A 26947-nucleotide genomic window follows, 5' to 3' on the forward strand; every position below is an offset into this window, starting at 1 on the left:
TTCCACGCTGTGTCTCTCCCCCTCCCCTCCTCTTTCCCTCCTTCATTCTCTGTCTACTTCCCCTGCTCCTAACCCCCTCCCCAGAATCTCTCCCCTTACCTGCTTTTTCCCTTACGTATATGGGCTTATTGTTTATCTCGACCTTACAAGTAACTATGTTGCCATGCTCTAATAACTGTGTAACCTTTGTAACGATGTAACCTGCAACTATGATCTTATACACATGTAAAGCGCTCTGACACCTCCGGGTCTAGCCAGCGCTATATAAAACCTTTAAAATAAATCAAATAAAATAAAAATAACACCCCGTTCTGTTTTCCCAGATCCTGGTTTAAGGAGTTGGATGGATTATTTACCAAATTTTTATGCGGCGGTGGGAGGTCGCATCTGGCTCTATCCACATATCGGATCCCTTCTTTCGACGGGGGCATGGCCATGACACATCTGTACCTCTACTTTTTAGTCACACGCTTGCTGGTGGTCCACGATTGGTTTAACAGGGGATGGTCCGACCCGGCCTATTGGCTGGAGCTGAGCGAACTGGGATTTTCTAAAGTACAGGCCATGTTGTATGGGGGACCTGTCCCACTTCAGCTGCCAGAAGTGACGCGTTCGGTATTCCTGGGTTGGCGGGCTTCGCTGCGCCACACCGGCTGGACCTGCAAATTGACCCAATGCACCCCCCTCTGGCAAGGAGCTTGGCTCCGGGAAGTGAGTGGTCTGCGGGGGTTCAAAGCCTGTGGACAGCTTGGGGACGTCTGAGTTCGGGATCACATGCTTTCCTTCCAAGATATGCGCACTCGTTATTCCCTGCACCCCTCACAGTTTTATAAGTATTTGCAATTAAGACACGCCCTTCACGTACACATCGCAGATAACACTCGGCTCCCGGAATACAGCCCCACGGAGGCCCAACGCTACTGGGGGACTTGGGCAGGGGGGGCATCTCCCGGATGTACCGTACTTTAATCAACAACACTCCCACCTCATTGGACAGACTGAAGGAACAATGGGCAGACTGGGTGGGGCCACTGGATGAGGTGGATTGGCGTGATGCGCTCATGGCACCCAAAAACATTACCGCCAAACTTAGACTCATCCAATTATACTACTTGCACATCGCTTACCTCACTCCGGTACGCCTTCACCGAGCAGGCCTTCGCTCTGATGCGTCCTCTGCTAGGTGCGGCCAGGCCCCAGCAAATATTTTTCACGTGGTCCTGTCCCCGGCTGGCAACTTTCTGGAGAGCCGTTAAAGGGGAACTTATTTTGGGGTGGACAGTGCCTCACGACCCACGACATTCATTATTGGGGATAACAGATGGGCTAGATGGGTCCCGGAACAATAAGACCTTGTTTAACACAGCAATGATAGTTGCCAAGCGCGACATTTGTCCTGATCCACCAGCTCTGGGAAAGTGGTGCAAGGGGGTGGACTGGTGCGCGACACAAGAGAAGGCTCTATATGCGGCGCGCGGATGCCCCAAGAAATACTGATGGGTGTGGGGTAAATGGCTGGTTGCTGTCGAAGGAAATTAATGATACTTACAGTTTTCCTTTGGTTGTATTCCCCGAGGGGTGCTGAGTTGAGGTCACATAGTTTTTGAAGATGCAAATGAATATCTGCTATCCATGATTTTGCTGAACTGTTTGTATGTGTTTAAAATCAATAAAAAAATTGATAATCAAAAAAAGAATTGCTTGGAAAGGCTACAGGCCTGAGGAAGACTCTTGGGAACATGCCTGGGAAGTTCATGCCCAATGTTTTCAAAAAACTGTTTCAAAGCAAAAACCCCTCCAAACCTGGACCCTGTCAGCATTCCTTCAAAGGGGGTGTACTTTCAGAGCCTCTTTGCAGAAGAACACTGCTAGTCCCTCAATGCAAATTAACGCTGTCAATCTTACTTACTCTCAATTACAGGTGAGGAAAACCATGGATGACTTGTACATATGTGCGAGCTCTTGGTTATCAAGTAAACTGACATTATGATTTCTTTTAGATAATCAAGAAACTGGCATTATACGCATTTTCGACACAACACATGCTTTCAATGTTCGTGTTAATGTATACATCCAAGATGTGAACTATACCTTGTCATATTATTACTAGAGCAATTATATGCAGTCAGGATGACTAAAATGCCCAAGACTTGAAATGTTTTCTAGTATGTTTGCCGCTAAAACTTAATTTCCCAAAATGCTTTAATCTGATACAGGAAGGGGACTCCGGCACTGAAGGAGAGGGGGCAGGACTTTCAGCCCCAACAGCACCATCGCCACATCGGCCATTTTGTGCCTGGAGGTGCTTGATAAGCTGATGCGGGATCATGCTGCGCGGGACACCTGCACTGAAGGAGAGGGAGCTGGACTTTCAGCCCCAGCAGCACCATCACTGCATCAGCCATTTTGAGCCCAGAGATGCTTGAAAAGCTGAGGCAGGCTTCTGCTGTGCTGGACGAGCCCTAATGCGTGCCAGCGCGAAGACCGGGACAAGAGCGGGCCCGTCTGCACCTTTCAGCAGCCGGAAGAGGCTGGGCTGGGCCAGGTCCCTTGGTTTTCTTCTGGATTCTTTTGGCCTACCGGATTCTTGGATTTAGTTTCTCTGGTGTCCTAAAAAGGCTAAGGTACTGTGATTATCATCCCTCACTGCCTTTTAAATACTAATATATCTATATACTTAGGTCACCTCTGGCATACTGCCGATAGTTCATCTGCAGATAGTTTATCTCAGCTAAGTGAGGGTGTAATTTGTTCTTCCTGACCGACCCATCAAGGTGCTTGCACCTCAGTCTTCACAAGACCGGTGATTCCAGTCCTATTTAATTATGGTCAAAAGGAAAATGGCTGCAGGGGGCTAGGGGGAGCTACTGGGGGCAATACGGTTGCGAACATTGACTCCTTCCTAACTAGGGCAGAAGATGTCAAACTAAAGAGATAGCTTTGACTGAGAGTCTCTGGAGTCTGGGAAACTTGTTCAGGATCTTACCACAATGGAAAATGGTGGGGTGGCACGGGTTGATGGGGCAACCTCTAGTCTGGGCATTTACAGCCCGCCTGCACCTGTGCTTCCATGGAAGGCGGTCCACACAGTTGACCCAGCTATGTCCACAGCAGGAGACGATTCAATTCCAGATTGCACCCCGACTAAGAGGAAGAGAACTGGTTGCAAAAGAGCTCCTCAAAAGACATCGTCGGTTAAAGCCTTACCACCAGCCAGGATTAACTTTGAACAACTGCTAGATACTGCTTTCTCCTGGCTGGAATTAATTATCAATGAACTCATAGCCCCCATACGACAAAAGCTGAAGGGCATTGAGGCAAGGTTTACTATTCTTCTTTCTATGAACAACAATCATTTGCATTGCTGTCTGGCGCAAGGACACCGTCCGTCGCATTTGGTAGCTTGAATCGAGCGTCACAGCTGACACAAAACTCTGTACCATTGGGTGAGGGGATGTCCCATGTGCCTAGGAACATTTGCACCCCTAGAAACTCGATTACTGGTGCAAACATATGGGTCGTGAGCACCTAAGGAGGGGGCCTAACTGACTAACACATTTTGCATCAACCCCCTATGTCAAATGACAAAGCCTGTGTATTCTTGATTTGCTCCCAGAATCAGCCCCCTAGCTGTTGTATTAGTGGGAGTCCTTCCACTTCTGCAAAGCTCTAAGGAATCCTCCTTGGACCTCATACATAAAATTACTCACTGGTGTAATAACAATGTGGTCAATGGGCAAAATATATCTTCTGACATCTTTATAGCCAGAAAAACATGGAGGGGAACTGTGTCATTGTTAACCTTAGACTTCCGGTACAAACCAAAGTGCTTATTGGTTGTCACTTATGGGGTAGCTCTAAAACAGCAATCAGGATTGTCCCCCTTCAGTACTTTTATCCCTCTGACCAGCCATCTTTGAACCATCCCTGGCAGTTGCCTTCTAGAACTGCTAAGCCCGCCCAGGGTCGATATATAAATCCTGTTCTTCCCCAGGCCAATAGATTTGAACCTTTGTCAAGCGCACAGCTGCCTTCCAGAACGACTATGCCTGTCCAGGGTAGAAACATGGATTCTGTTTTTCTAATGGTCAATGGATTCTAACCGCTGTTAAGTGCACATGGACTTGATGAAAATGATTGACTAACATCAGTCCAGGTAAAGCCGCAGGATATCAGGCCGATGGCCCTGAACTCTAACACTCTAGTGTTACCTGTTTCTCCACTTAAGTCAGTGCTTGTCCACCCACTCAAGCCAATTTTTACATCTGACACCCCAGGTCCCTCCTGCATGAAGATACTTTTGTGGAACATAGCGGGCTTAAGGTAAAAAAAAGTAATGTAATATAGCAAAGCCTCCTCTTATCGTATCATATTATTGCCTTACAAGAAACCTGAGACTAGCGACAGTTTTTTTCTGGATGGTTTTTTCTTGTTTTGGAAAGATCAAGGGTGGGTCTTCTTTTATTGCTCTCACTTGAACTTTCCTGCAAAACAAGATTGATAGAATGTCGGTCATCCCATCTGCTAGCTGTGGAGCTGACCTTTAAGTATCATCCAACTCTGTTAGTAGTTAATTTTGACAATTCCTTTACTAGAAGTTCCAAGATACAACATATGGTAGCTCTAGAGGATTTCCTGGAACATTATGGTGAGGGCAAACATACCTATTATGAGATAATAGTTCCAGGTGACTTCAATACCCATAAATGTATCTTAATTGTACCTGCAAAACAAAGGATCAGTTGGACTTTTTACCTTTGGCCACACATTTTGAGCACTCGCCATTAGGCATTTTTTTTTTAGAAGTGCTTCTTTCAGCTAATAACCTTTATTGCCTAGAGCAAACAGAGGTGACTACGCTGGCTCCCACCTACACAGGCAGGGGTAGCAACAGGACTATTGATTGTATTATGCTCTCTGTATCTTTAGCCCCAGCAGTGGAGAAATTGAGCATTAACTGGAGCAGCTACAGTGACCATACCCCCTCACGCTTGAGTTGCATTACACGTCTGCCCCACAAGGAACAGAGGGAAGGAGTATTCTAAATGCGGACATTGGTACCAAAGACCAAGCACGTAGGTTGAAGTGGGAGAGGGTGATCCCGGAACGTTTCATGGATAATCTGTATGATGTCTGCCTCAGAGATTTAAGCATGTATGGATACCAACATGCAGGCTAGAGAGGTTTTAGATGCCTTTGATAAAATAATGAAGCAGATAGCCTCTAATCTAACCACTAAGAGCAGGGTTAAATGCTCCAAGATCAAACGGTGTTTTGACAGCTCCTGGACCACGGCTTAAAGTGAGTTATTGCAGGCTCTCAAAAAAGTTCCGAGGGACGAGGCTCTGGTTAGGAGCTGTAGGAAGGCTTACAAGTCTGTAGCTTATCAGAGGAAGAAGTTGATTAGAAAACAGGCATGGAAGTCCCTTGGACAAGTATGTGTTCTGTATAATAGCTCAAAGTTCTGGGCCTTGTTTAATAGTCCTATCTTCTCTGACACAGTCAATCCTACCATAAACTGTAATATATCTATGAGCGCTGGGTGCAGCATTTCGAAGGCATGTACAGCAGTGACAATCTAGAAGAGCCTGAGGCACATGGCGAGACCGGGTTAGCTAGCATTTTACTTACCTTTAGCATATACGAGGTCCAAAAAGCCATTAGCTTGACATCTTGTAGAAAAGCACCGGGCCTGGATGGAGTCCCCACAGATCTGTACAAGGCTGACCCTGTTGTTTGGGCAAAGATACTGGCACGGGTCTTTAATGCGGCCTGCACATGTGGTTTTCCTTCCTCCTGGGCCAAGGCTGTCATTATACCCATTTTTAAAACAGGTTCAAGGGATAACCCCCCCCTTTTACCAACCCATCTTGCTTCTGGATTCGGCTGCCAAAATTATGCGGAAAGTGATACTGGTTTTTTAACATTGTGGCTTGATCATTTTAATGTTATTTCAGACCTGCAGTATGGCTTTAGGCAAGGTAAAGGGATGCTCGATCAATGCCTTAACCTGCATTTGGTGATTGGGAAATATACAATCGCCGAAAAGGGATTTTTACACATGGCCTTTATGGACCTAACATCAGCATTTAATAGTGTAAATAGGTCTAAATTATGGCTGACTCTCCAGGATCTGGGTTTGCATACAGAACTGGTGGCCTTCCTACATGCTGCTCATAATAACACAACAGCAGCAGTAAGATTTAATGAGGATGGTGGTGTGACGGATTCCTGGGAAGTTAAGAGAGGGGTTAAGCAGGGGTGAATCTTGGCTCCCCTGTTGTTTACGCTGTATATCAACAAGCTTAGGGACTTTTTATCATCCCGCTGCAAAGACATTCCAAGAGATGGATCTATGATGATCCCTGCACAACTGTATGCAGATGACGCGCTCCTGTTTGCCAGAACTGCCATGGGCCTTCAAAAACCTTTAAATGCTTTTATAGATTTTATGGATCCACTTTATTTAGCACTAACTTTTGGAAATCCCATACCATTTCAATAGGCGCCCGGAAGGCCGCTAAGTTTAAGTTTTTCTGTAAGGGGCAGAATGAACAAAAGTTCCAACCTTCCCATACTTGGAGGTGCTGATTGATGATCGAGGGACCTGGTCTGCACAAATAATACATAAAAAGAGTGGCTTGGCAAGAGCAACTGGGGCTACTTTGAACTTTGCATAAAGGCTGGGTTCAAAGCCAATTCCCGCCCTGCTCAAGATTTACATAGAAAACTGTATTCCCATGGCCACATATTGGTGTGATGTCTGGGGTTATAAAGACGTGAGGGACATCCAGGGGGCTGAAAACTAATTTAGGTGCATGCTTCTTGCAGTTCCGTCATCCACTCTTCATCCTACACGAGGAGCTGGGCATGGGGTACATTTCCGATCTGATTGCTGTTGCTCTGTTGTTGCACAGGCTGAGAACTTGGACTTGTCCGACCCCCATTTTAAATCATCTTATTATTGCGGACTGAACTGCACACGAGGGGGCCGTACATATTTTCTGGTTAAAGTATATTATGGAACAAATTAAATGGCTAGGCTCCCATGATTTGTATCTAAATCCCAGGCTTTAAGGCCCGGTAGCCATCAGAGACATTTAACATCAGTTTCTGGCAAAATGGTGGGGTCTCAGGGAAGAGAAGGAGCTAGTTAAGCCCACTGTGAGAAGGGTCATTACACTGACCCTTCTCACGGTGCAGCCATACCTGCTTCTTGTCACTAACACATACCATCGCTTTCTATTAACCAGATTCTGTTTCAACCTGGTACCCTGGCAACTAGCCTTTCCTAAAGGCTATACTCAACCTGGCACACTAAAGCCCTGTTCATGTGACAATTTTTCTGAGCAGGACACTTTATTTTTAATTCTTTTGTGAGTTTTATGATCCCCTGCATAAAAAGTTAATACTTTTGTCAATTGTGAATTTGCCCCAGTAAGACCCGCAATACTACATATTCAAATGCTATCTTCTCTCATTCTCTGTTTTGAGGTGGCATGCTTTTTAAATGGGAGCCATAAGACACAGGAAGATGCTGTTTTTGCAGTAGCCAGGGTGTCTCTGTCAACGATGTTCAGGGAATATTATGTGTTATCCCGCGTCTGCTACATCAAATCTTTAGTATACTTACCGAGTCAATGTTTTAGCACATTTACACTTTATCTGCTGGATTTTAAGTTTGGTTACATCATTTAGTGTTGGTTCTAAAAATTATCGCTTATTTTTACCTGTCCTTATAGTTGGTTTTAGCTTATTTACCTGCGCGACTAAGATTTCTAATTGTGTATGTGGAACTTTGTTTTTAATTATTGTATCCCTGATCAAATGGTATTTTGTTAAATGTTTGCTTTTATGGTTTTTAGTGGCCGAATAAAGTATCTTTTGATTGATCGATCGATTGATTGATTGATACAGGAAGTGCAGTAGCATCTAGCCGCCATGATTTAACGCTTCCCTATCTTCATCATCATAACTTTCTTTTGGTCTGATTGCCATCAAAGTACAACTGCTCATCATAACCACTGATATTCAAAATTTTACAAACTTAAATTAAAACAAACCAACATAAATGCAGGAATAGAGAATAAAAGCTTAAAATACAATAAAAACTACACTGTGCATATACACAGTCATGGTGCATTAGATTATCAAGTGTTTAAAAAAGAAATTAAAAAGCATAGGCAATTCAATACTCAAACATGCATATAGAATCTTTTGTCATGTAATCTATTTGTTAAAAAGATTAAAAAGAATAAAGTGGTCTAATAGATTATAGTGCGAGTTAAGCAGTGGGGCCTGAGTCTAATGTTACCGTCATTCTTGTCTGTCTATGCCTCCAAATCACAATCCAAAACCAAGAAACCGCAAAGACTACAGATTGGCTCGCGTCTGATTTTAGGAATTTTATTGCTTCTTTGTATTTGCTGACACCTATATTGTGACAAAGTGGTAGGATCCGTTTGCTCCTACTACCTTGGTAAGCAGGGCAGAATAGCAAGACATTCTCTACCATCTCAATGTGGTTTTTACAAGATGGACACTTCTTATCTAACATCCCAGGCCTTCACTGCCAACTAAATGTAAAAAACTGGAGAGGAAAGAACCCATATCTGAATTGCAGATAGAGCTTCCTGGCAACTGGAGGCTCAATTTCATCCAGGAACTGCTCTGCTGACAACTCGTACTTCACCAAGAGAAATGACTGGGTCAGAGGACCCACGCTAAACTGATCTTGTTAAACGCCAAGTCTATAATTCCCATATCCTCTCTTGATTTTTTCTGCGGTGACTGAACAAGCCACCGCAGTGTATTCCACAACATATCCAAACCGATATTAGCAAGGGTTTATTTGAAATACCCAAGCCAGCGAATGGCGCCCAATGCAGGAATGCTTAGCACCTCCTCAACGCCTAGTTGGTTGGAGCAGAGCGCTGCAGTAATCTGGAGTCTCCTCCAATACAAAAGTGGCCTAACACCAACTCTGTCTGAATTATATTTAAGCTCCATATCTATTCTTAGGGGAATTAGCGGGGAACTAATTTTGAGACACGTCACTTGTCTCATAAAACTATTTTCCACCGCCCCAAAAAAGTCACATCACTGTCGCTCCACAACTTCATTCCATAAAGTGCTGTGCTTAATACCTGACAGTTATACATTTGTAATGCCGGTGCAATTGGGCAGAACTGCAAACTTCCATGCATTTTCACAAAACCCCAGTTATTTGTTCTAGTTTTAATCTATGCTACATGGGATTGCTAATCAAGATATTCTATAAAAAGGACACCCAAGTTGGTGAAAGTATGTATACATTCCAGCAGTGTCCCTCTAAGCTTGGGGTTGGAACTGGTGGTGTAACATGGATTGAAGACCATATATTTAATTTTAGCAATATTAATATCTAATCCCCTCTGGCTGCAAAACCATTTGAATCAATCGAGGATCCTCTGCAGACCCATTAGGGATTTTGATAATAAAAGTGTATCATCTGCAGACATCAGGGTGGGAACCTTGATGTTTTGCAGGCATGGTGCATCAGAGTAACAAAGATCCTGAAAAGCTACTATATCATTTATGAATAATGTAGAGCAGGTGCAAGAACGAACCCCTATCTAATCCCTCTCTTAACAGGGACCAGACTGTTAATTTCACCCAGTGGGCCACATCTCACTTGGACATAGTTGTTATCACGCAATCTAACTATCAAGGTTAATAGACCGTGGGGATCCCCCATATCTGCTCAACCCTGCCAGAGAGTGTTATGGGAAATAGGATGAAATGCAGATCTCAAATTTACAAATACAACGTAGAGGCGACCTCCCTCTAAGAAAGCAGTTTTACAGTAGATAAGCTGGAAACGGAAGACCTGATCTACTGTACTAATGCATTCTCTAAAAACAGCTTGTAGAGGAGTCAGTATCTCTCCTGCACACATCCAGTGCAGGAGTTTACCCAATATGGCCATGGCAAATTGTTTTTGCGAGCTGTCAATAAGACTTATGGAGGGTTTGTCTCTGGCCCTTTTTAGGTCTCGCCCCTAGCGCTGCAGTACGCAGCACGGCTCGCGCAGCGTGAGACCTCTTGTACGGAGTTTAGAAAGCTACCCACACGCTCATGCGTGTGGTTTTGCTTTTCCCGTCCGGCATTGGCTTGCACGTGCTTTTTTTTTTTTAAACGGCACGCGATTGGGCAAAGGTGGGACAGTGTTTCGCCTTTGAAATGCCTATTCCCGATAGTGGCCAGCACATGCAGCAGCGCGCGTTCGCCTTGCCGTCGCGCTCCCTCTCCCCCTCCTCTGTGGTGCGCGCACCACTAGTTGTTGACAATTGCGATCGCAACGCGATCGCTTTCAGTGCCGCTTGTTTTCTTTATACTTTTGGTATAATTGCGGCACCAGCGCTTCACTTTTGATGTTATAAGTAAAGTGCGGGTGCCGCGAATATACCAAAAGTAAAGAAATAGAAAAAACATCTATTTCTTTACTTTTGCTATAATAGCGGCACCCGCGCTTTACTTTTAACATTAAAAGTAAAGCGCGGGTGCCGTGATTATACCAAAAGTATAGAAATAGATTTTTTTTCTATTTCTTTACTTTTAATGTTATAAGTAAAGCTCGGGTGCTGCGATTATACCAAAAATAAAGAAATAGAAAAAAACTTCTATTTCTTTACTTTTGGTATAATCGCGGCACCCGCGCTTTACTATTAACATTAAAAGTAAAGCGTTGGTGCCGCGATGCTTGTTATTACTACCTTTGAAGATCAACCTGAAAATCTAATCTCACTCACTGGACCCGTAACGTAATTTTTCCACTCCTTACTTTAACCCAACCCTAATTCAGCTAATGCTGTTCACAAAGCATTGCCGTCTCCTGCTTTTACCTTCCTCAGCCATAGTCCACAGACATGAGCCTTTCTCCTACCACTCTACTTTCTCACCAAGGCACGTTAACCTCTCTTATGTGCCTGCTTGTGTACTAGAAAACGTAGCTCCAGCTGCTACTCTCTCTCTCTCTCCATCTCTCCCTGTGTATCTCCCTTTATCCTCCCGTCTCTCACTTTCTCCTCATCTCTTTCTCTGTCTCTCTCCTATTACATGCTGTCTGTACCTATCACCCTCTTTACTGCACTTTACACCAGGCCCTCGCCATCTCACCCGAACCTGTGCTCTGATGCACCCCAATAATCCTCCCCTATCCAGGCTAGAAAGTAACAGTTGTCATAGTCTGTGAAAGGAGGATCCCTGCTAGTTTGTTGTGCAAATATGATTTTCAGGCGCCAGGTGAAAGTATGATTTTGCCTTTTGAGTGTGCCCTTTCCCACGGTAGTACAATAGCACACTTTTTAAAAACGATTTGCTGCAATTTGGTACACTCTTGTGGCGAACTGGGATCCTGAATCGGCAGCTGCATACAGTGCCCTTAATACGGACTCTATCCTGCCCGCTCTGCCCGGTGACACCTAGCTGTGCCCACAAACGCAGCGCACCCCACTCCTAGCCTGTGGCATCCGCGCTACTCCAGACAACTTCCCAAGGCACCTCCACTCCAGCCCTTGTCACTCCTGGGCGTTATATTTCTGTAATCCCCCCCATCCCCCACCCGGAAATTGTGTAAGTGCATGCACCCAAAATGCTGACCAGCAGCATCCATTGCTGTTGCAATATTAAGATCTATGCACAACTCTGCCAACGTACCTCAGTCCTCATAGGTAGCACTCATGCAAATCTAGACGAGACTCACACAAAGCTCAGTTAATGCATCTCAACTCCGAATTGACGTAATCCATGCCACGCCATTGTAGACTAGTATATAGCTCCGGCCAAGCATTTAAACTCTGACCTGACGTAATCCATGCTGCGTCATTTCTGAATAACATGCAGCTCCGTCAATGCATCTCAACTCCGAACTGACATAGAATTGCTAAATTCCATCCACAGCTCTGCCAATACAAATCAATTCAGCAACTGTTTACAATATTGTAAACATGTGACAAAGGACTCCCGGCAGTGGGCTGAAGTGAGAGAGACAGACCCTTGAGTGTCAGGGTGCGGCTAGGTAAGGTAGAGACGCCTACACGTGGACGGGTGAGGCAGAGTCCCGAATGTGAGCCACCAGTGTGGGAGGGAAAGGTTTTTCGTGGTGTCAGCAGGACAAGATAGCTCGCCGGCATTGGCAAGGGGCAGTGAAGCCTGTATGTTGTAAACTATGGAGCGAGCATTGAGGCCGGTCAGGGCTTTAAGTGGGCCGGGTCCTTCTAAAAAGCAGGTGCTGAGACGGGTCCCCATCGGGTTCTCCATTTTTGCCCTCACCCCGATTGAAAAAAATAAAACTTAATTCTGCAGCAGTGCCACACTTCACTGCCCTTGATGTAACTTCAAAGAGACTTGTTATAGTTCTTTCACAGTCTCTTCATTTCTGAATTGAAGCATTTTCCATTTTCTACACAACAAAGCCACAGTTGTTGCTTATTTATCTTATACAACCATTGACAAAGTCAATAGCCCTGGCTTGTTGTAGGTGTAATGATACTTGTTTTATATATCTGGATACAGTGACAGAAGCAGAGAACCCACCATGCTAAACACGGATTTTAAGTTTACGCATTTTTAAGCCATGCCTTTATTAAATCGTCCACGTCCCTTTGAGATACTCCCAAGTTTTTTCATCCCACTTAAAGCCCTCAGCCTGGAACCTCGGCGCCGGAGCTGAGGAGAGGCAGCGAGTCCACGCAGAGGCACCAGCTTGTGAGTTTGGTAATGCTTTACCCCTTCTGCACCCACAGGGTGATATCGCTTAATAGTATTGAGTGGCAGAAGGGAGCTTTTGATGATAGAGAGGGGGGATATCAACATTTGTGCCTGGGAGCTGAATGTGGTGTTTACCTGCAGGCTATCATTGTCATGTGTTGTAAGACGAGCCATTATTGCTGTTTAACTCACAGCGCTTTTCATACTGGAATTTTTAAACACACACTTGTAGGGCTACAAGTGAAACTACACGTTTCACAATGCAAAGTACTGAGGGCTGAAAAGAAACCCTTTGTTGTGTTGAACGTGACATTGTGCTACCTGGTAGCCATGCATTTAAGGTTCGGGGTTCAGAAAATGCTGGAACAATAACAAGCATTTGCAATGCAATTGGTCCCGCATTTACGCGACTTCAAGCTATTGACATTCTAAATAACAATACCTTTTATTTATGTTTTGGTTTTTAAAACATAAATAAAAGGCAGTGCCATTTACAACGCCAATAACTCAAACTCTCACAAGGGCGAGACCTATTGCATTGCAAATGCTTGTTATAAATAGGAATCATTTTGGACTCCGTCCAAGTAGGGGCAAGGGGTCCCATTCAATACAGTATTGAATAAAGATACAAAATATGGACTCCAGACAACCATCCTGTCTAAGAATAAATCCCCCAGAATTGTATCAAACCCGGTGCTTTATTTGCGAATCGTTTGCTGATGGCCCGGTTAATTAATATCTTCCAGGGTAATACTTGTGTACACCACTTGATCTCATTCTACTACAGGTCGATTCATACTACATTGTTTCCCTACAGGTTAATCATTTGAAGGCTGTTGGGGGGCTTGTATACTTACATCCTCCAAATATTCTCCCACTGCTGCAGGATGGCCTACTCTGCAATGAATCCCTACTGATCTGTCAAATAAGGTCGGGCTTAGGGCCTGTGTGGAAACTTTCATTTACCAACGTGGTAACAAAGAGATTGGAAAAGTCTACTATTGTTATATAATTTTCGATGGTGTGAGAACCTTCACCACAATCTTTGGAGATGATTTTCCAAAATGTACGATTATCTTTTTTAGTAGCTGAATCAAGCAAGCCCTCCCACTTCCTGTGCCCTATCACTAGTTGCTTGGTATTGCGCTATTAGTGAAGGTGGCGGAGCTGCGGTGCTTTACCTATCCAATTCTACCGTCACATTGTTCCTGAGGTATGGGGCAAAAAGGGTGCACTTGCACCACTGGGGGAATACCACTGTGCGAGGCAGTAGCACATTCACTGCTTTGTTGTCATGTTTTGAGCACATTGGAAAGTCGAGCCGTGATTTCTGCGAAGTTTATTTACCATAGTGCGGGAGGGCTCCGCTTCAACTTTATAGCGCGTTTGGGCGACGTGCAATGTTTTATGATGTGAAGTTTATTTGTCATAAGCGGGTTGGCTCCGCTCAATACAAGACTTTGCGGAAAATATACAAAGACTATTGCTATGAACATCTGATTTCATTCATTCTGGGTGGGTGTGCTTCGTGTAGCCAGTTAGCGCTAGGATTTTTATCGCTGATGAGATAAGCGTTGCTAATAGCACGCTATCTCAGCGATAAAAATCGGCGCTAGCCGGCGATAATTATCCGAGTGCGCTCAGCGATAATTATCGCCGGTTGTTGTTGATATGCCTCTAAGTGACGCTGTGTTTCTTGTTATAGCTCCTTCGGCTGCCCCACTCAATTGAGAAATATCGGGAATACAAAACTATGGGGCATATCAACAACAACCGGCGATAATTATCGCTGAGCGCACTTAGCGCTCGGATAATTATCGCCGGCTAGCGCCGATTTTTATCGCTGAGATAGCGTGCTATTAGCAACGCTTATCTCATCAGCGATAAAAATCCTAGCGCTAACTGGCTAACGTGAGATTATCGCTGGAAACCCAGCGATAATCTAACATTAGCTAGTTGATAGGGACTTACAAACTTAGCCATGATATCCACCTTCCATAGGATATCATGGATAAGTCAGTCCTGAAGCAGGCGTAAGGAAAGTAGCGATAACAGGGGTTATCGCTACTTTTCCTGATGCTATGCTTCATAGCGTCAGGCTTGCTGATAGGAGAAATGTCACTGAGCGACATTTCTCCTGTCATGCGAGGTCAGGAACGCCCACTTTGCATCTCATTAGAGATGCAAAGCTGGACGTTAGGAATCCTGACGCTAAAGCAAGGTTTCAAGCGTTAGCATGACCTTGCTGATTAGGCGATAAAATTATCGCCGCTTTTCGCCGAAAACGGCCGCAAAAGCGGCGATCATTTTGTTTTCGCCTGCTTGTTGATAAGCCCCTATTTTCTTTTCTTTACAGGTATAGTGTAGTGAAGGTGCTGTACATCTGTTTGGCGAGAAGAGGTTACAAGAGTAGGTCTCCATCCTCGTTGTTCCCTTCCTGCCTTTCCCTTCCCTTACTTGATCTCCTCCATTGTCTGTGCTGTAGTAGTTGGGGATATCAAGAGGTTGACTCATTGAGCTTCACATCACTTCCAAGGAGTTCATCTGGTTGACAGCAAGAATCAGTGTCCCTTCTTTCTTATCCTCGTAAACCATCCTTTTTCTATGTATATACTTACTGGTTTACCCTATTTACAATGTATTACACTGCACATTCCATGCTGAAATCTCAACTGAAATGTGGTATGAAAATTATGAATTCAAAATTGAAAACTATATATCACCATTCATAAACACACTGTTAGTAAAAAACAAGAAGGGTGATCTTGTAACATTTTCACATTACAGTTTATGAAATAGGCACTGGAGTGCCAAGCAGACTTCAATGCAGTGCAGTGTATTTTCGAATTAGACAGCTGTGCAACTTACCTTGGTAAACAAGTTTTATCCCTTGCTTATTTTCTGAATGGTCACTGTAAAAGTGAATGTGCGTTTCATGAGTGGTACTCAATAAAGACTGTGGGAGTTCAGTTCCACTAAATTGACCAATCTGAGAAACGGCGTGGTAAGGCCCATTTTGTATATCAAGGAAGTCATGGTTGGCCTCCGTAGAGAAGTTATAAAACTGAATATGGGCACCTGTATGAGAGAGAAATAAAAATATAGTTTTATGTAATGAACTCAACTTTACCAGAAATTGTTAAATTAACAATCCTTTACCAACACTTTCGTGGATATCCATGCAAAGTTGGGAAACAATATTTATGCCTCTTCAAAAGTTGTCCATACTCTGAAATCTTCATTTTGCTTTCCAGGGGCTACTACTAAAGATGACTTTTCAGGTATTACAATCCAAACTTTATGTTATGGACTGGCGATTATATAATGGTGTAACCCACCTTCAATTTAGAAGGGGTAAATTATGTATACCTGGTCCATTTGCACTGTATCGAGTTTTAAATTATGTAACACGTGTGTACAACATATATAAAAAGGTGCCATCAGACACAAATAGGTATTTCCAAGTTTAAATCAATTTACTTCGTATTAGTAACAGTTTAGTATATGTCCACAAATCCATGTGACACCAATTGGATCAAGTAATCAATCGCTTGTAAAGCGCGACTAATCACCTGTAAGGGTCTCAAGGTGCAGAGGGGGTGATTGTGATTTGCCATAAGTTAACAGTAATTTCTACCATCAGCTGCCAACAATATTCTCTCACTAGCCAAATGTTTGCTTATTGTCTTGGCATAGTTTCACTTGCTCCCACGTGATGGCTTGCTCTCACAATTCAGTTTTATGTACCATAACTACCATGGTTGAGCAAACGTCAGACAGAATTTGGTGGTGGTTCAAATTCACGAGTATCTTAACTTGTCCTGGTATTATAAGTATTCTTCCAAATCAAATGTTGCTTTCCTCTTTTAAATGCAGTACCAAAAGTATCATTATTGATAGACAAAATATGAATAGTAAAGCTACCTTCAGTAATCATTGTCATCAGCGTTTTTCAAGGTTACTAATCAAGGAGAGCGCTGTAGTAAAGTGCCTCAAGAGAGCAATGAGTGTTTACATCTGTGTTTTAGTGCTGCCAGTAGTGTTCCAGCAGGTACACCCCCCCGCTATGCCAAGAGTGAATAATAAACTTTTATTCAATCTTGGTAAGAAAAGTAAATTGTCATCCAGCACGAGCCTAAAACAGCTTTGCTAGAGAGAATGTCTGATGTTTGTTGCAGATGCATGAAGGAGCCTGCACCAGCAATCAGACATTATCCAGGGCTAAATAATCTCTGATGGCTCCTGGCATGCCTTAGTGACTCCCAATCTGTGATGTGGCAAGGCGTCACAGAAAAAGTTAGCCACAGGTGTTGCAGGCTTAAGCCATGTAGTGCCCATGGCTACACGTCAATCAACCAGTCACCTTGCCCTTACCCAACTTGTCACAGAGTTGGGGAAGGGTGGGGTGAATGAGCAGAGACTGAACATTTTAATCTGTGAATACACAGGATTAAGGTTTCAGTTTCAAGTGTCTAAAGCTAAAAAAACACAGCAGGAGTCAAAACAAGACCTCTACAGACATCAAAGTAAGTAAAAATGGTGTGTAAATAGTTTGTATGATTGTCTGAAAGTGTGTGTTCATAAGAGAGTGTGTGTATTTGTTAGCATGTCTGTGTGTTATTTGTCTGTATGTGTGAGCAAAAGTAGGAGTGTCAGTGAAGTAGTGAGTAAAAGTGAGGCCAATGAGTGATAAGAAGAGTGAGTAAAACTGGGAATGAATGAATAAGAGAGAATGATAGGGAGTGTAATTGAATGGTACTGTGTGTGATACGGAATGAGTCAAGTCTGAGTGATTCTTAATGTCAGAGAATGAGTGAGACAGAGGGAATCAGTGTGAAAGTGAGTGAGACTGAATAAGTCAGACTGAGTGAGAATGAGTCTTAGTGTGTTTGAGTCAGAATGAGTGTAAATAAGTAAGTCTGAGTGAGTCCGAGTGAATCAGAATGAGTATGGCTGAGTGAATGAATGAGAATGACTGAGGCTGTATGTGAATGAGTAAATCTGAGTTACAGTGAGACTGAGTGAATCAGAATGAGTGTGAATAAGTGAGGCTGTATGCGGGAGTCATGGCGAGATTGAATTACAATGAGTAGGACTGAGTGAACCAGACAGGTTGATTAAGTTATGGGAAGACTCAGGGAAACTAGGTGAGAATGAGTAAGACTGTGCAGGAATGGGTGAGCTAGAATGAGACAGAGAGAAACTGAGTTATTCTCAATGAGACTGAGTGAGTCAGAGTAACATTGTGTGAGTCAGAATGAGCGAGAATGAGTGTGGCTGATTGAGTATGAGTGAGCTACAGTGAAATTGAGTGGGTTGGAAAGAGTGAGACTGAATAAATCAGGAAGAACTAGTGAGACATGGGGAGGATCCTAATGGAAACTAGGTGAGAATGAGTGAGAGTGAACTGGAATGAGTTAGAATGAATGAGACTGCATGAGTCAGTAAAACTGAGTCAGAGTAAGTAAAAGTGACTACAAGTGCGAATGAGAGTAAATGACTAAGACCGAGTGAGAATAAGTGCGAGATTAAGACTGACTGCAACTGAGTGTGAGTGAGGGAAAACCCTGAACCCTCCAAGTAAGTGAGTCACTAACACTCACTGGAATTTAAGGCAAGGATTACACTCCACCACTTTTAACAGTCGCCACTGGCTGCCATGTCAATTTGGTTGTGCAAAAGGGGCTGCACACCGTTGTGCAAATTGTTTTAAAATACCCATTGCAAGATTGCAAATGTATTATCCACACAATGTAAACTGGATGTTCCCTCTTTGTATAGGTTTGTGGGGCCATTCAAATGAGGAAATATCTTTGACTCTGCACATAGGTCAGACTAAAAATTTCTGTGCATTTCAAAAATGGCACCAGGTGAAGTGCTGTTAACGAACACAGATAACCACCCTCCAATGACGCCATGTAGGATGGAACGCATTATGCTAAGGATTTTTCCATTGATTGTGTTTTAACCAAGAAGAGTGGTGCCTTTGCAGAGGCACTTACATTACAGCAGGTTCCATGCTACTGACATCTCTGCAAAAGAACATTATACCTTGAGTCCATTGATCTGTGACTACATTCACCCTCAGTGGAACTTCAAGGGGTCCTTCAATGATCAGTGAGCAGATGGAGAAAAAGAGAGTGGTGGGTGAACTACCACTCTGTTTCTGTGTTGATGTGTTGAGTGTTTATAGTAAATGTACCAATCACACTGTTTTGCCCTGTACACTATAAACACATTTCTTTGGCTTTTATTCGGTAACATTTGTCAGGTCTGTCCTGGGCTCACCTAATGAAGGTGGGTGCCATGGAAAATCTGAGTCTGTGATCAGTTTATATCATCAGCCATAGATCTATAAAATCTAAGGGAACTGTCATGTATAACAAAAAACTGTGTAATTCAGAATAGAAATGTGCATATTAAAATGTTACCCATTTTCCTTGGTTAGGTCCTGCAACAGTTATGTCACTTGTAGCGAAATAGGAAGAATGAAGATTACACAATAATAACTAGTTCGGGATTCTATAATTTGTTTAAAGAACCCAAGGCATTCCCTTGTAAGAGCAATTTATTTACTACTTGGAGTTCCACACAAGCTCATTCGGGTTTCATCCTAGAACTTATTTCTTGAGAGCCTCCATTGGTTAAGACAGAAAATAATGAAACAAAGAACTAGCTCTTTTAAAGAATAGAAAATGTATTTAATGAGTAATTTCTGATTAGAGCACAGTATAATATAAATGGTGATACAATATCAGGGTAGACACAATGGCCCTCATTAGGATGGTGGTCAGACTTTCGTCCGACCGCCATCCTTTCGGAAATGGGACCACCCGACTGGCTGTCAGTGGTCCTGCCCTAGGGATTATGATGAAACCGCCTTCAAGGTGGTCGCAATTGCTATATTTTGTATTGTGGTATGTGCTTCGGGTTGCAGCACACGCCGCAGTACAAAATAAACACATTGCACTTATCCCTGCACCATGTGGCAGGCACAATGCAGTGCCTGCCACATGGTGCAGGGATATGTGGGGGGCACCAAAGGTGCCCCTCAGGGCCCTTTCCAGAGGGCCAAGGGGATGGGGAGCCTGCTAGGGGCCCCCAAGTCACTTTCCGCCAGCCATTTCATGGAGGGTTAACTGCAAAGAAATGAACGGGGGAAACTGGCATTGTAATCCCTATGGTGGCGTCTGAGCAGGCACTGCCACCATTGTAAGGATTACAGACCGTCTGACGGTCGATCCCATCGGATCTGTGTCAGATGGTCTCTCCGCCTGCTGACCATCCACCAGCCATCCTAATGTGGCGGTCGGTCCAGCATGGTCTGATGGCAGTGGGACCACCACCGACGGCCTGACAGTGGCTTTCCCACTGCCATCATAATAAGGCCCATAGTTTCAAATGTATAGGATATTAACAAAAGGATGATCATTTAATCCGCACACCTGTCATTGAAACAAGAAATGGGATACAATTTCACAAACATGCATATTCAAACGCTCCAAACTGTAATCAATACACAAACCATAGCACAAATGTTATGCAAAAGGCAATAAGTTAGAGAGAGGTCTCTTGAAAAACATCTTTAGGGCCGTCAGAATTTTGACAGCCAAATGTTGAACACTGTGAAGCTTTGAATATTTTTTAAATTATTCAAGATGATAATGTTTGAAAGAGTGTACAGAAGATTCTTCCAAAAGCTCCATGAAAATCACACATCTACTAAACCAATTCTATCACAGAGGTTTAACAATAAACTACCCCTTTCCTCCCATTTCCATACAGCTGAAGCAATTTTTAGGATAACGCCCTACTCTCACAAGTAAGTCAAATACTTATTCCACAAATATCCTTGTCTCATTTTAAATTGAATAATGAGCTCTCATTCTGGGCTATTGGAGTTGATAAACTACATTTCTAATACTTTATCTTTTTTAATTAAAAACAGAATACATCAATAGAATGCTTCAATCAAGTCAAGAATCAGTAAAATGTGTAATCCACTAATATTTAGAGTTAATCAAAAAAAAATGCGCGGAACCAGGAGGGTTTCATTCCAACTTTGAAAAACTGATCAATGTGTAAAAGAGCAAATAACTATGGATAAGCTGCCTCACGCAACAGCCTTTGGATAGTCCATTTCAAAAGCTTTGTTGAATTTTGATCAGAATACATTTTCCAACGTTTAACACTGGGCAAGATTGCACTAACATAACAATAATGTTATTCTTATGTGAACCAAGAATAGTGCATGAGTCTAGGTTAACCTGTGCCTTAAGTATTTGATTTAATTTCTGGAAAATGGTGATCTAAAACTCATCACATTTGGGACAGCTTAAAAACATATACATTTTATCTGCTTGTGTATAATGACACTGCGGACACATTTTAATTTGGCTGTAGATGGAGTTAGATGAAAAACAAATTGAGTTTGATAGACATTAGCGCTTACTCTTGTTATGGTAATATTATTTTGTGATTTCTATACTACTGATACAATCTGAAGTTCCACAAGGGTCCCCGAGAGCCATGAAGGCACTTTTTGGCCCAGCACATCAAGTCATGCAGCTAAAGTTGCACTGAGCAAGCATAGAAATCGGGGCTGGATAGAGTAGGGGAACCGAGTGTTTGGCCCTCAAACAGATCTATTCATTTAGTAATCACTTATTCAGGACACTTTCGACCGTTTTATATAAAAAACTAGGAGGTAGTTTTGGATTCCTGTAGAGTGGGATGAGTGAATGAAGTAAAAATCATTGAATGCCACACAAACACTTTCATAGGTTTTCTAGCATTTAAAACCATATTTAAAAAAATACATTACCTGATTTGCACGTTGTAGATTGTAGGTTGATGGCAATTGAAGAAAAGAAAAATTGGTGGTAAAATAATAGTGCAACAATCTTAAGTGCTTCCCTATGTAAGCACACCTGCTAGTTATAGGAACCATTTGAATGTTGGTGATCTATGAGACTCTTTATTCTATCATTTGTAGCATCAGATCAAAGCATGCACTTCATTGATAGAGGAAACAACTAAATACAGTGTGAGTGCAGGAAAGAAAAACAAGAATTTCCATTACTGGAACTGAGCCCTTAACCCTGGCTATTGAACTCACTTGCTACTCCTGCGCAGCTGTCCTGGGTGCACCAGCTCATTCTCGCCTTTCCTCCCGCCGCCGCACCGCAAACCACCGCGGCAACAGTGTGGAGGAACTCCAGTTCCCAGCTTCCCTAGCGCGCTGTGAACGGAACCCGGAAGCCTCATCTTCGCGCCTGGAGGCGTTATAAATCACTGACTCTCTCCCGCGTCGCGGGACAGCGCGCGGGCAGCGCCTGGCTAAGCCCGGGCAAAGGGCGGGCCCTCTGTGGCCCTCAGAGGCCAGAAGAGACTGGGCTGGGCCAGAGACTCTGTCCCAATTAAGCTGCTGGCTGAAATATAGCCGTACACAGTGAGATTTTATACATTATACTGTGTTTGGACTTTGTTAATTGTTTTGTATTTGTTTTAAATGTGCAATTATTACTATATTATTTTATAATTCAGTAAGCTTGTTCAGGATTATTTTCTCCCACTAGTATGTCGAAACTGAAGGCCCCTTCTGGGCCACGTACCATGGATAATTATTTGGTGCAGGTGGTGAGTAAAATAAATACTGAAAGGCGACAGTCATTAGGGATAAGCATTTCTCCACCGCCGGTAACACCTACCCAGGGTCTGCTAGTTCTATTGGACGATAATAGTTGTATTTTTGCTACTAATGTGGATGTTTTGGCTGGGGAACTGTCCGAGTCTGAGCAGGTTCCCCCCATTTTAGTGGATCTAGATGATTGTACTGACAAGGTAGTACAATGCTCCCCTGCCCCAGTAGCGCGGGTAGTTAGAGCGTGTAGGAAAACTCAAAATAAAAAGGGGGGAACACGAACTGTAAGGAAACGGGTAGCCTCACCATTAAAACATTCTGAAATAGATGAGGCTGCCAAGTCTAACAATGTTAGTTTAGATGCTGATACGACAAAGAACTTAGCGGATATTATTGATCTAAAGATCAGAGGTATTATACACCCACTTGTGTCAAAAATTGAAGAATTAACTGCAGAAGTCGTTAGACTGGGCGGACTTCTTAAAAAAGCCATCGAAGAACCAGGAAGAGTAACCACTGCCATAATTAATAATAAAGGTAATACCCAGGACGTTTTCTCTATTAAGGCTACAGATAGTAGGGAGAATGTCACAGCTAATTCTATAACCCCTCAAGTACCAATCCGTAATGACAGTCAGGCTGTAATTGTTACTAAAAATAACGAGGGCTGGAAATAAATAAATAAAGGGCATGTTACTAACCTTCCGCCTGAGTGTGCACCATACGTGGTAGTATTAACAAATGTACCGCCACTAGAAAGTAGGGGTTATCAAGAAACACATGACTCTTTAAAAAATAAGAGTATATCCTGGTTGAATAGGCAGTGCGGTTTCCCGTTAAATTTTTCTGATCAAGTCCTGACTACCAGGAGAGTTAAATGGATAGGGAGTTCTAGGAAAAGCTCAAAGGGGGATTGTGTGATTGTAAACTTTAAACATCCACAACATGTCGCCACTGTCCTCCTAAGAGCTGCGTCTCTCCCAACCTGTGATGCTAATGTGTGTGTTCGATCGTTAGGTTTCTTTTATAGTCATCTTAATATCAATCACTGTGAGAATAGTGGAACCATTACCCATCCGGCTACCTATAGACCTCACCTTGGTATTCCAACTCAAAATAGATTTTATGCCCTTAGTTCCCTGGACTCTACTGACTGACTTATACAAGAGAGAGAGATGTACTCAGAGAGGGCTAAAGGTATTGGTGTGGATGACTGTGTTAACAAAATTACAACCATGGCCACACCACCCACGTCCTTTTTGACTAAGGTAGAGACTGTTGGTGAGGGTCTTGTGGATCTACGCAATATGGGGCAGTCTACTGGGGGGGCCACTGTTACTGAACATGTTACTGGACCTGTAACTATGAATGCTACTAGAATAGGCACATATACTAGATTGGTTTGCTGGAACGTGGCCGGCTTAAAATCCAAGGATAGAGATCCAGGTTGGAAAACTTTTATTAGCAAGTATGACATCTTATGCTTCCAAGAAACCTGGTGCAAAGGTGATGTTGATTATGAGGGATTTGTGTCCTATAATTTACCTGCACGGGGAGAGGGACCTGGCAGAGCTAAGGGGGGTTCACTTATACTTATATCGGTTCATCGCCGAATACTAGTAAAAAAGTATATACCAGTAGGTGATCTTGTTCAGATGCTCTGGATCTCTGAAGGCAAAGGCCGCAATATCCTTCTGATCAACTATTACAATAATATCTTTGACAGCACCAGGGGTAAAATAGTAACAGATTTGGCCAATACCATTGATATTTTGAGTTTGGAATCTAATGTTGTATATGATATTATTTGGTGTGGGGACTTTAACACTACGCTGTGTGAATTGTCACCGTTAAAGGTATGCGGGGTCACTAATAATGATGGATGGGATGTACCGCACTTTGGCCATGGTACTTATGGGGAAACCTTGCATAAATTAATGGGTTGTCATGACCTGGAAATATTGGAATGTTGCAAGGATGGAAATGGCTTGCCTGTCCCTACATTTAAAAACTGTCGTACTAATTCGGTGATTGACCATGTGATAGTATCTTCTAGTATTGTCGATTGCTTTGCCCCACTGGAAATTGAAATAACAGTTACAAGTGACCACAACTGCATTATTATGGCCACCACTTTGTGGGAGGATAGTGATGTAGAGGTGGGGATCACAATCGATAATATAGAAGCTCACCGGGTTAATGGGGTAAGACTTAGGTGGGTAGGGGAGAAAGCTTTAGAATTGATTACATCTATAATAAAGGGGAATTTGGTAGACATTGTTTTTATCTTGGAAAACAGATTCGACCATGAGCGGGTCTTATCTTCTTTTAAAGGAATCAACACTGCCATTGATGCTAAGTTTACCGGTCGTAATAGGGGTCGTTCAAGGACTGGACCTGGTTGGTTTGATCACACCTGTTCGGCAGCTCTAACCAGCCTTAAGCAGGCTTTAGTAATGAAGCCTAGGGATAAAAACTTAGTAATAAATTTGAGGACAGATTATAAAAACGCTATCAAATATAGGAAGGGGGTCCTACAGCAGCAAGCTTGGGATTCACTTAACCAAGCTGCAGAATTATCTAACTGCACACTGTTTTGGGCGACGGTTAACTCACCATTTCTTAAAGAGGCCAATGTACCCGAGTTAACAGCAAATGTTTCTAGTGAAGGGTGGATTATCCACTTTTCGATTATTTTTGACTCAGGTAAAATTACTGATGCTTGTTCATCTAGTTGGCCTATTTTGCCACTTGATATCTCTGTTGAAGAGGTCGAAAGTGGCATTCGGGCGAGCAAGGGCGGGAAGGCCCAAGGCCCGGACGGGGTCCCGATTGATGTTTATAAAGCTGCACCTAAAGTCTGGGGTACCCTGTTGGCCGTCGTTTTTAATGCTGCTGTTTGTACTGAGCCCCCCCCAACCTGGGAGGAGTCTATTATTGTTCCAATTTATAAAAAAGGAAGCAGGTCTGATGCAAAGAATTATCGTCCTGTCTCTTTATTGGACTCCTCCATAAAGGTTATGAGTAGGGTCATGCTTGTAAGATTGGAAGAATGGGTGGAACAGGATTGCATTCTGGCAGACAGCCAGTACGGTTTTAGGAAAGGCAGGGGTACGCTTGATCAATGTGTCAATTTAGAACTGTTGATTGGGAAGAACAGTGATGCAAAACCAGGCCTTATGTACCTGTGCTTTGCAGACCTGAGCAGCGCTTTCGACATGGTGGACCACTCGATTTTGTGGCCAACCTTGTTGAAAATGGGAGCACCGGAGGGCATAATATTCTTTCTTGCCAGGATGTACGAGAAATTAAAAACTTGTGTGCGCTATGGCAGTAAGGGAGAATGTACCCCAAACTTTAGTGTCAAACGTGGTATAAGGCAGGGTTGTGTTTTAGCTCCTCTTTTATTTATCTTATTTATTAACGGAATTGATGCTATTTTAAAGGAAGTTAACGCAGATGCTCCTATGATCAATGGCGTTTCAGTGCCGGTGTTATTATATGCCGATGACGCTGTTTTGTTATCTAGAACTTCCGTAGGATTGCAGCGGTTGATGGATAGTTTTGCATCCTTTATTAAAGGTAGGAAACTAGTTATTAACAAAGGAAAAACGCACACCATGATCTGTGGCTCAAAGAATTCTAAACATATTACTAAAGGGTATTTTATTGATAATGTAAAGGTGCAACAAGTGGATAAATTCTGTTATTTAGGTATTACCTTTTCTTGTGATAAGAAGTGGAATCATGAATTCAATAACATACGTAATAAAATGGCTAGAAATGCCCATGGCATCTTCAGATTTGCCGCCAAAATTGGGGACCGTAGGACCGGGGACATGCTTAAAATTTACCAAGCCAGATGTGTAACTATTGCACTGTATGGGGCAGGAATTTGGGGCTATTGTTGTGCCCTTAATTTGCAGCTGGAAGAAAATCTTTTTCTTAAAAAACTTCTATGCTTGCCTACATCGGCCTCTAATGTTTTGAGTCATCAGGAATTATCTGTTAACTACCTACTTGACTTTTTATCCCTTAGGCCTTTGATGACCTGGCGGTCTATCTGGCTGAAGGATGAGAAGTTCTTTACTAGGTCTATTATCCAGGACTGTTTGCGTTTAGACAAATTTGTAGCAATACCCTGGATCAAATACATTATTGTATGTTTTTCAGATATTTTTAACCTGAACATTGTAAAAGATCCCAAAGCAGTTCTATCGATCCCCAAAAATGAGCTAAAAAGGGTTTTTCTGGACTTTGCAGAGAGAAAGAGGGCAGTTGCCGCCGGAACTCTGTCCACTGTCATGTTCTACAACAGATACCTATCTACGGAAGGATTTCCTGTCTACTTAACCTTGGTTACAAGGCCCTCGCATAAATTTGTGTTAACAAGACTCAGATTTGGAATGGTGCACCATTTGGTGGCCCATCCGACAATGAAAAAACATCCATCTGGGCCTTGTAGATGTGATGGGAATTCCACGCAAAGCACACTGCACTTTATCTTGTTTTGCAAATTATACTCTAATTTCCGCATTGCCTTCCTCAAACCAA

The 26947-nt window shown here is 43.0% G+C and overlaps 1 protein-coding gene across 1 annotated transcript in view; it reads right to left on the reverse strand.

Annotated features, from left to right (window-relative positions):
* CSMD1 (CUB and Sushi multiple domains 1) overlaps positions 1-26947 on the reverse strand; it is a 2626220-nt gene that overhangs the window by 945731 nt on the left and 1653542 nt on the right. Inside the window, exon 35 of the mRNA XM_085610820.1 lies at positions 15619-15828. Coding sequence (XP_085466946.1) covers positions 15619-15828 — 210 coding nt within the window. The remainder of the gene's footprint in view (positions 1-15618; positions 15829-26947) is intronic.

This window comes from Triturus cristatus, chromosome 6 (assembly GCF_964204655.1).
Source record: "Triturus cristatus chromosome 6, aTriCri1.1, whole genome shotgun sequence".
Classification (NCBI taxonomy): domain Eukaryota; kingdom Metazoa; phylum Chordata; class Amphibia; order Caudata; family Salamandridae; genus Triturus; species Triturus cristatus.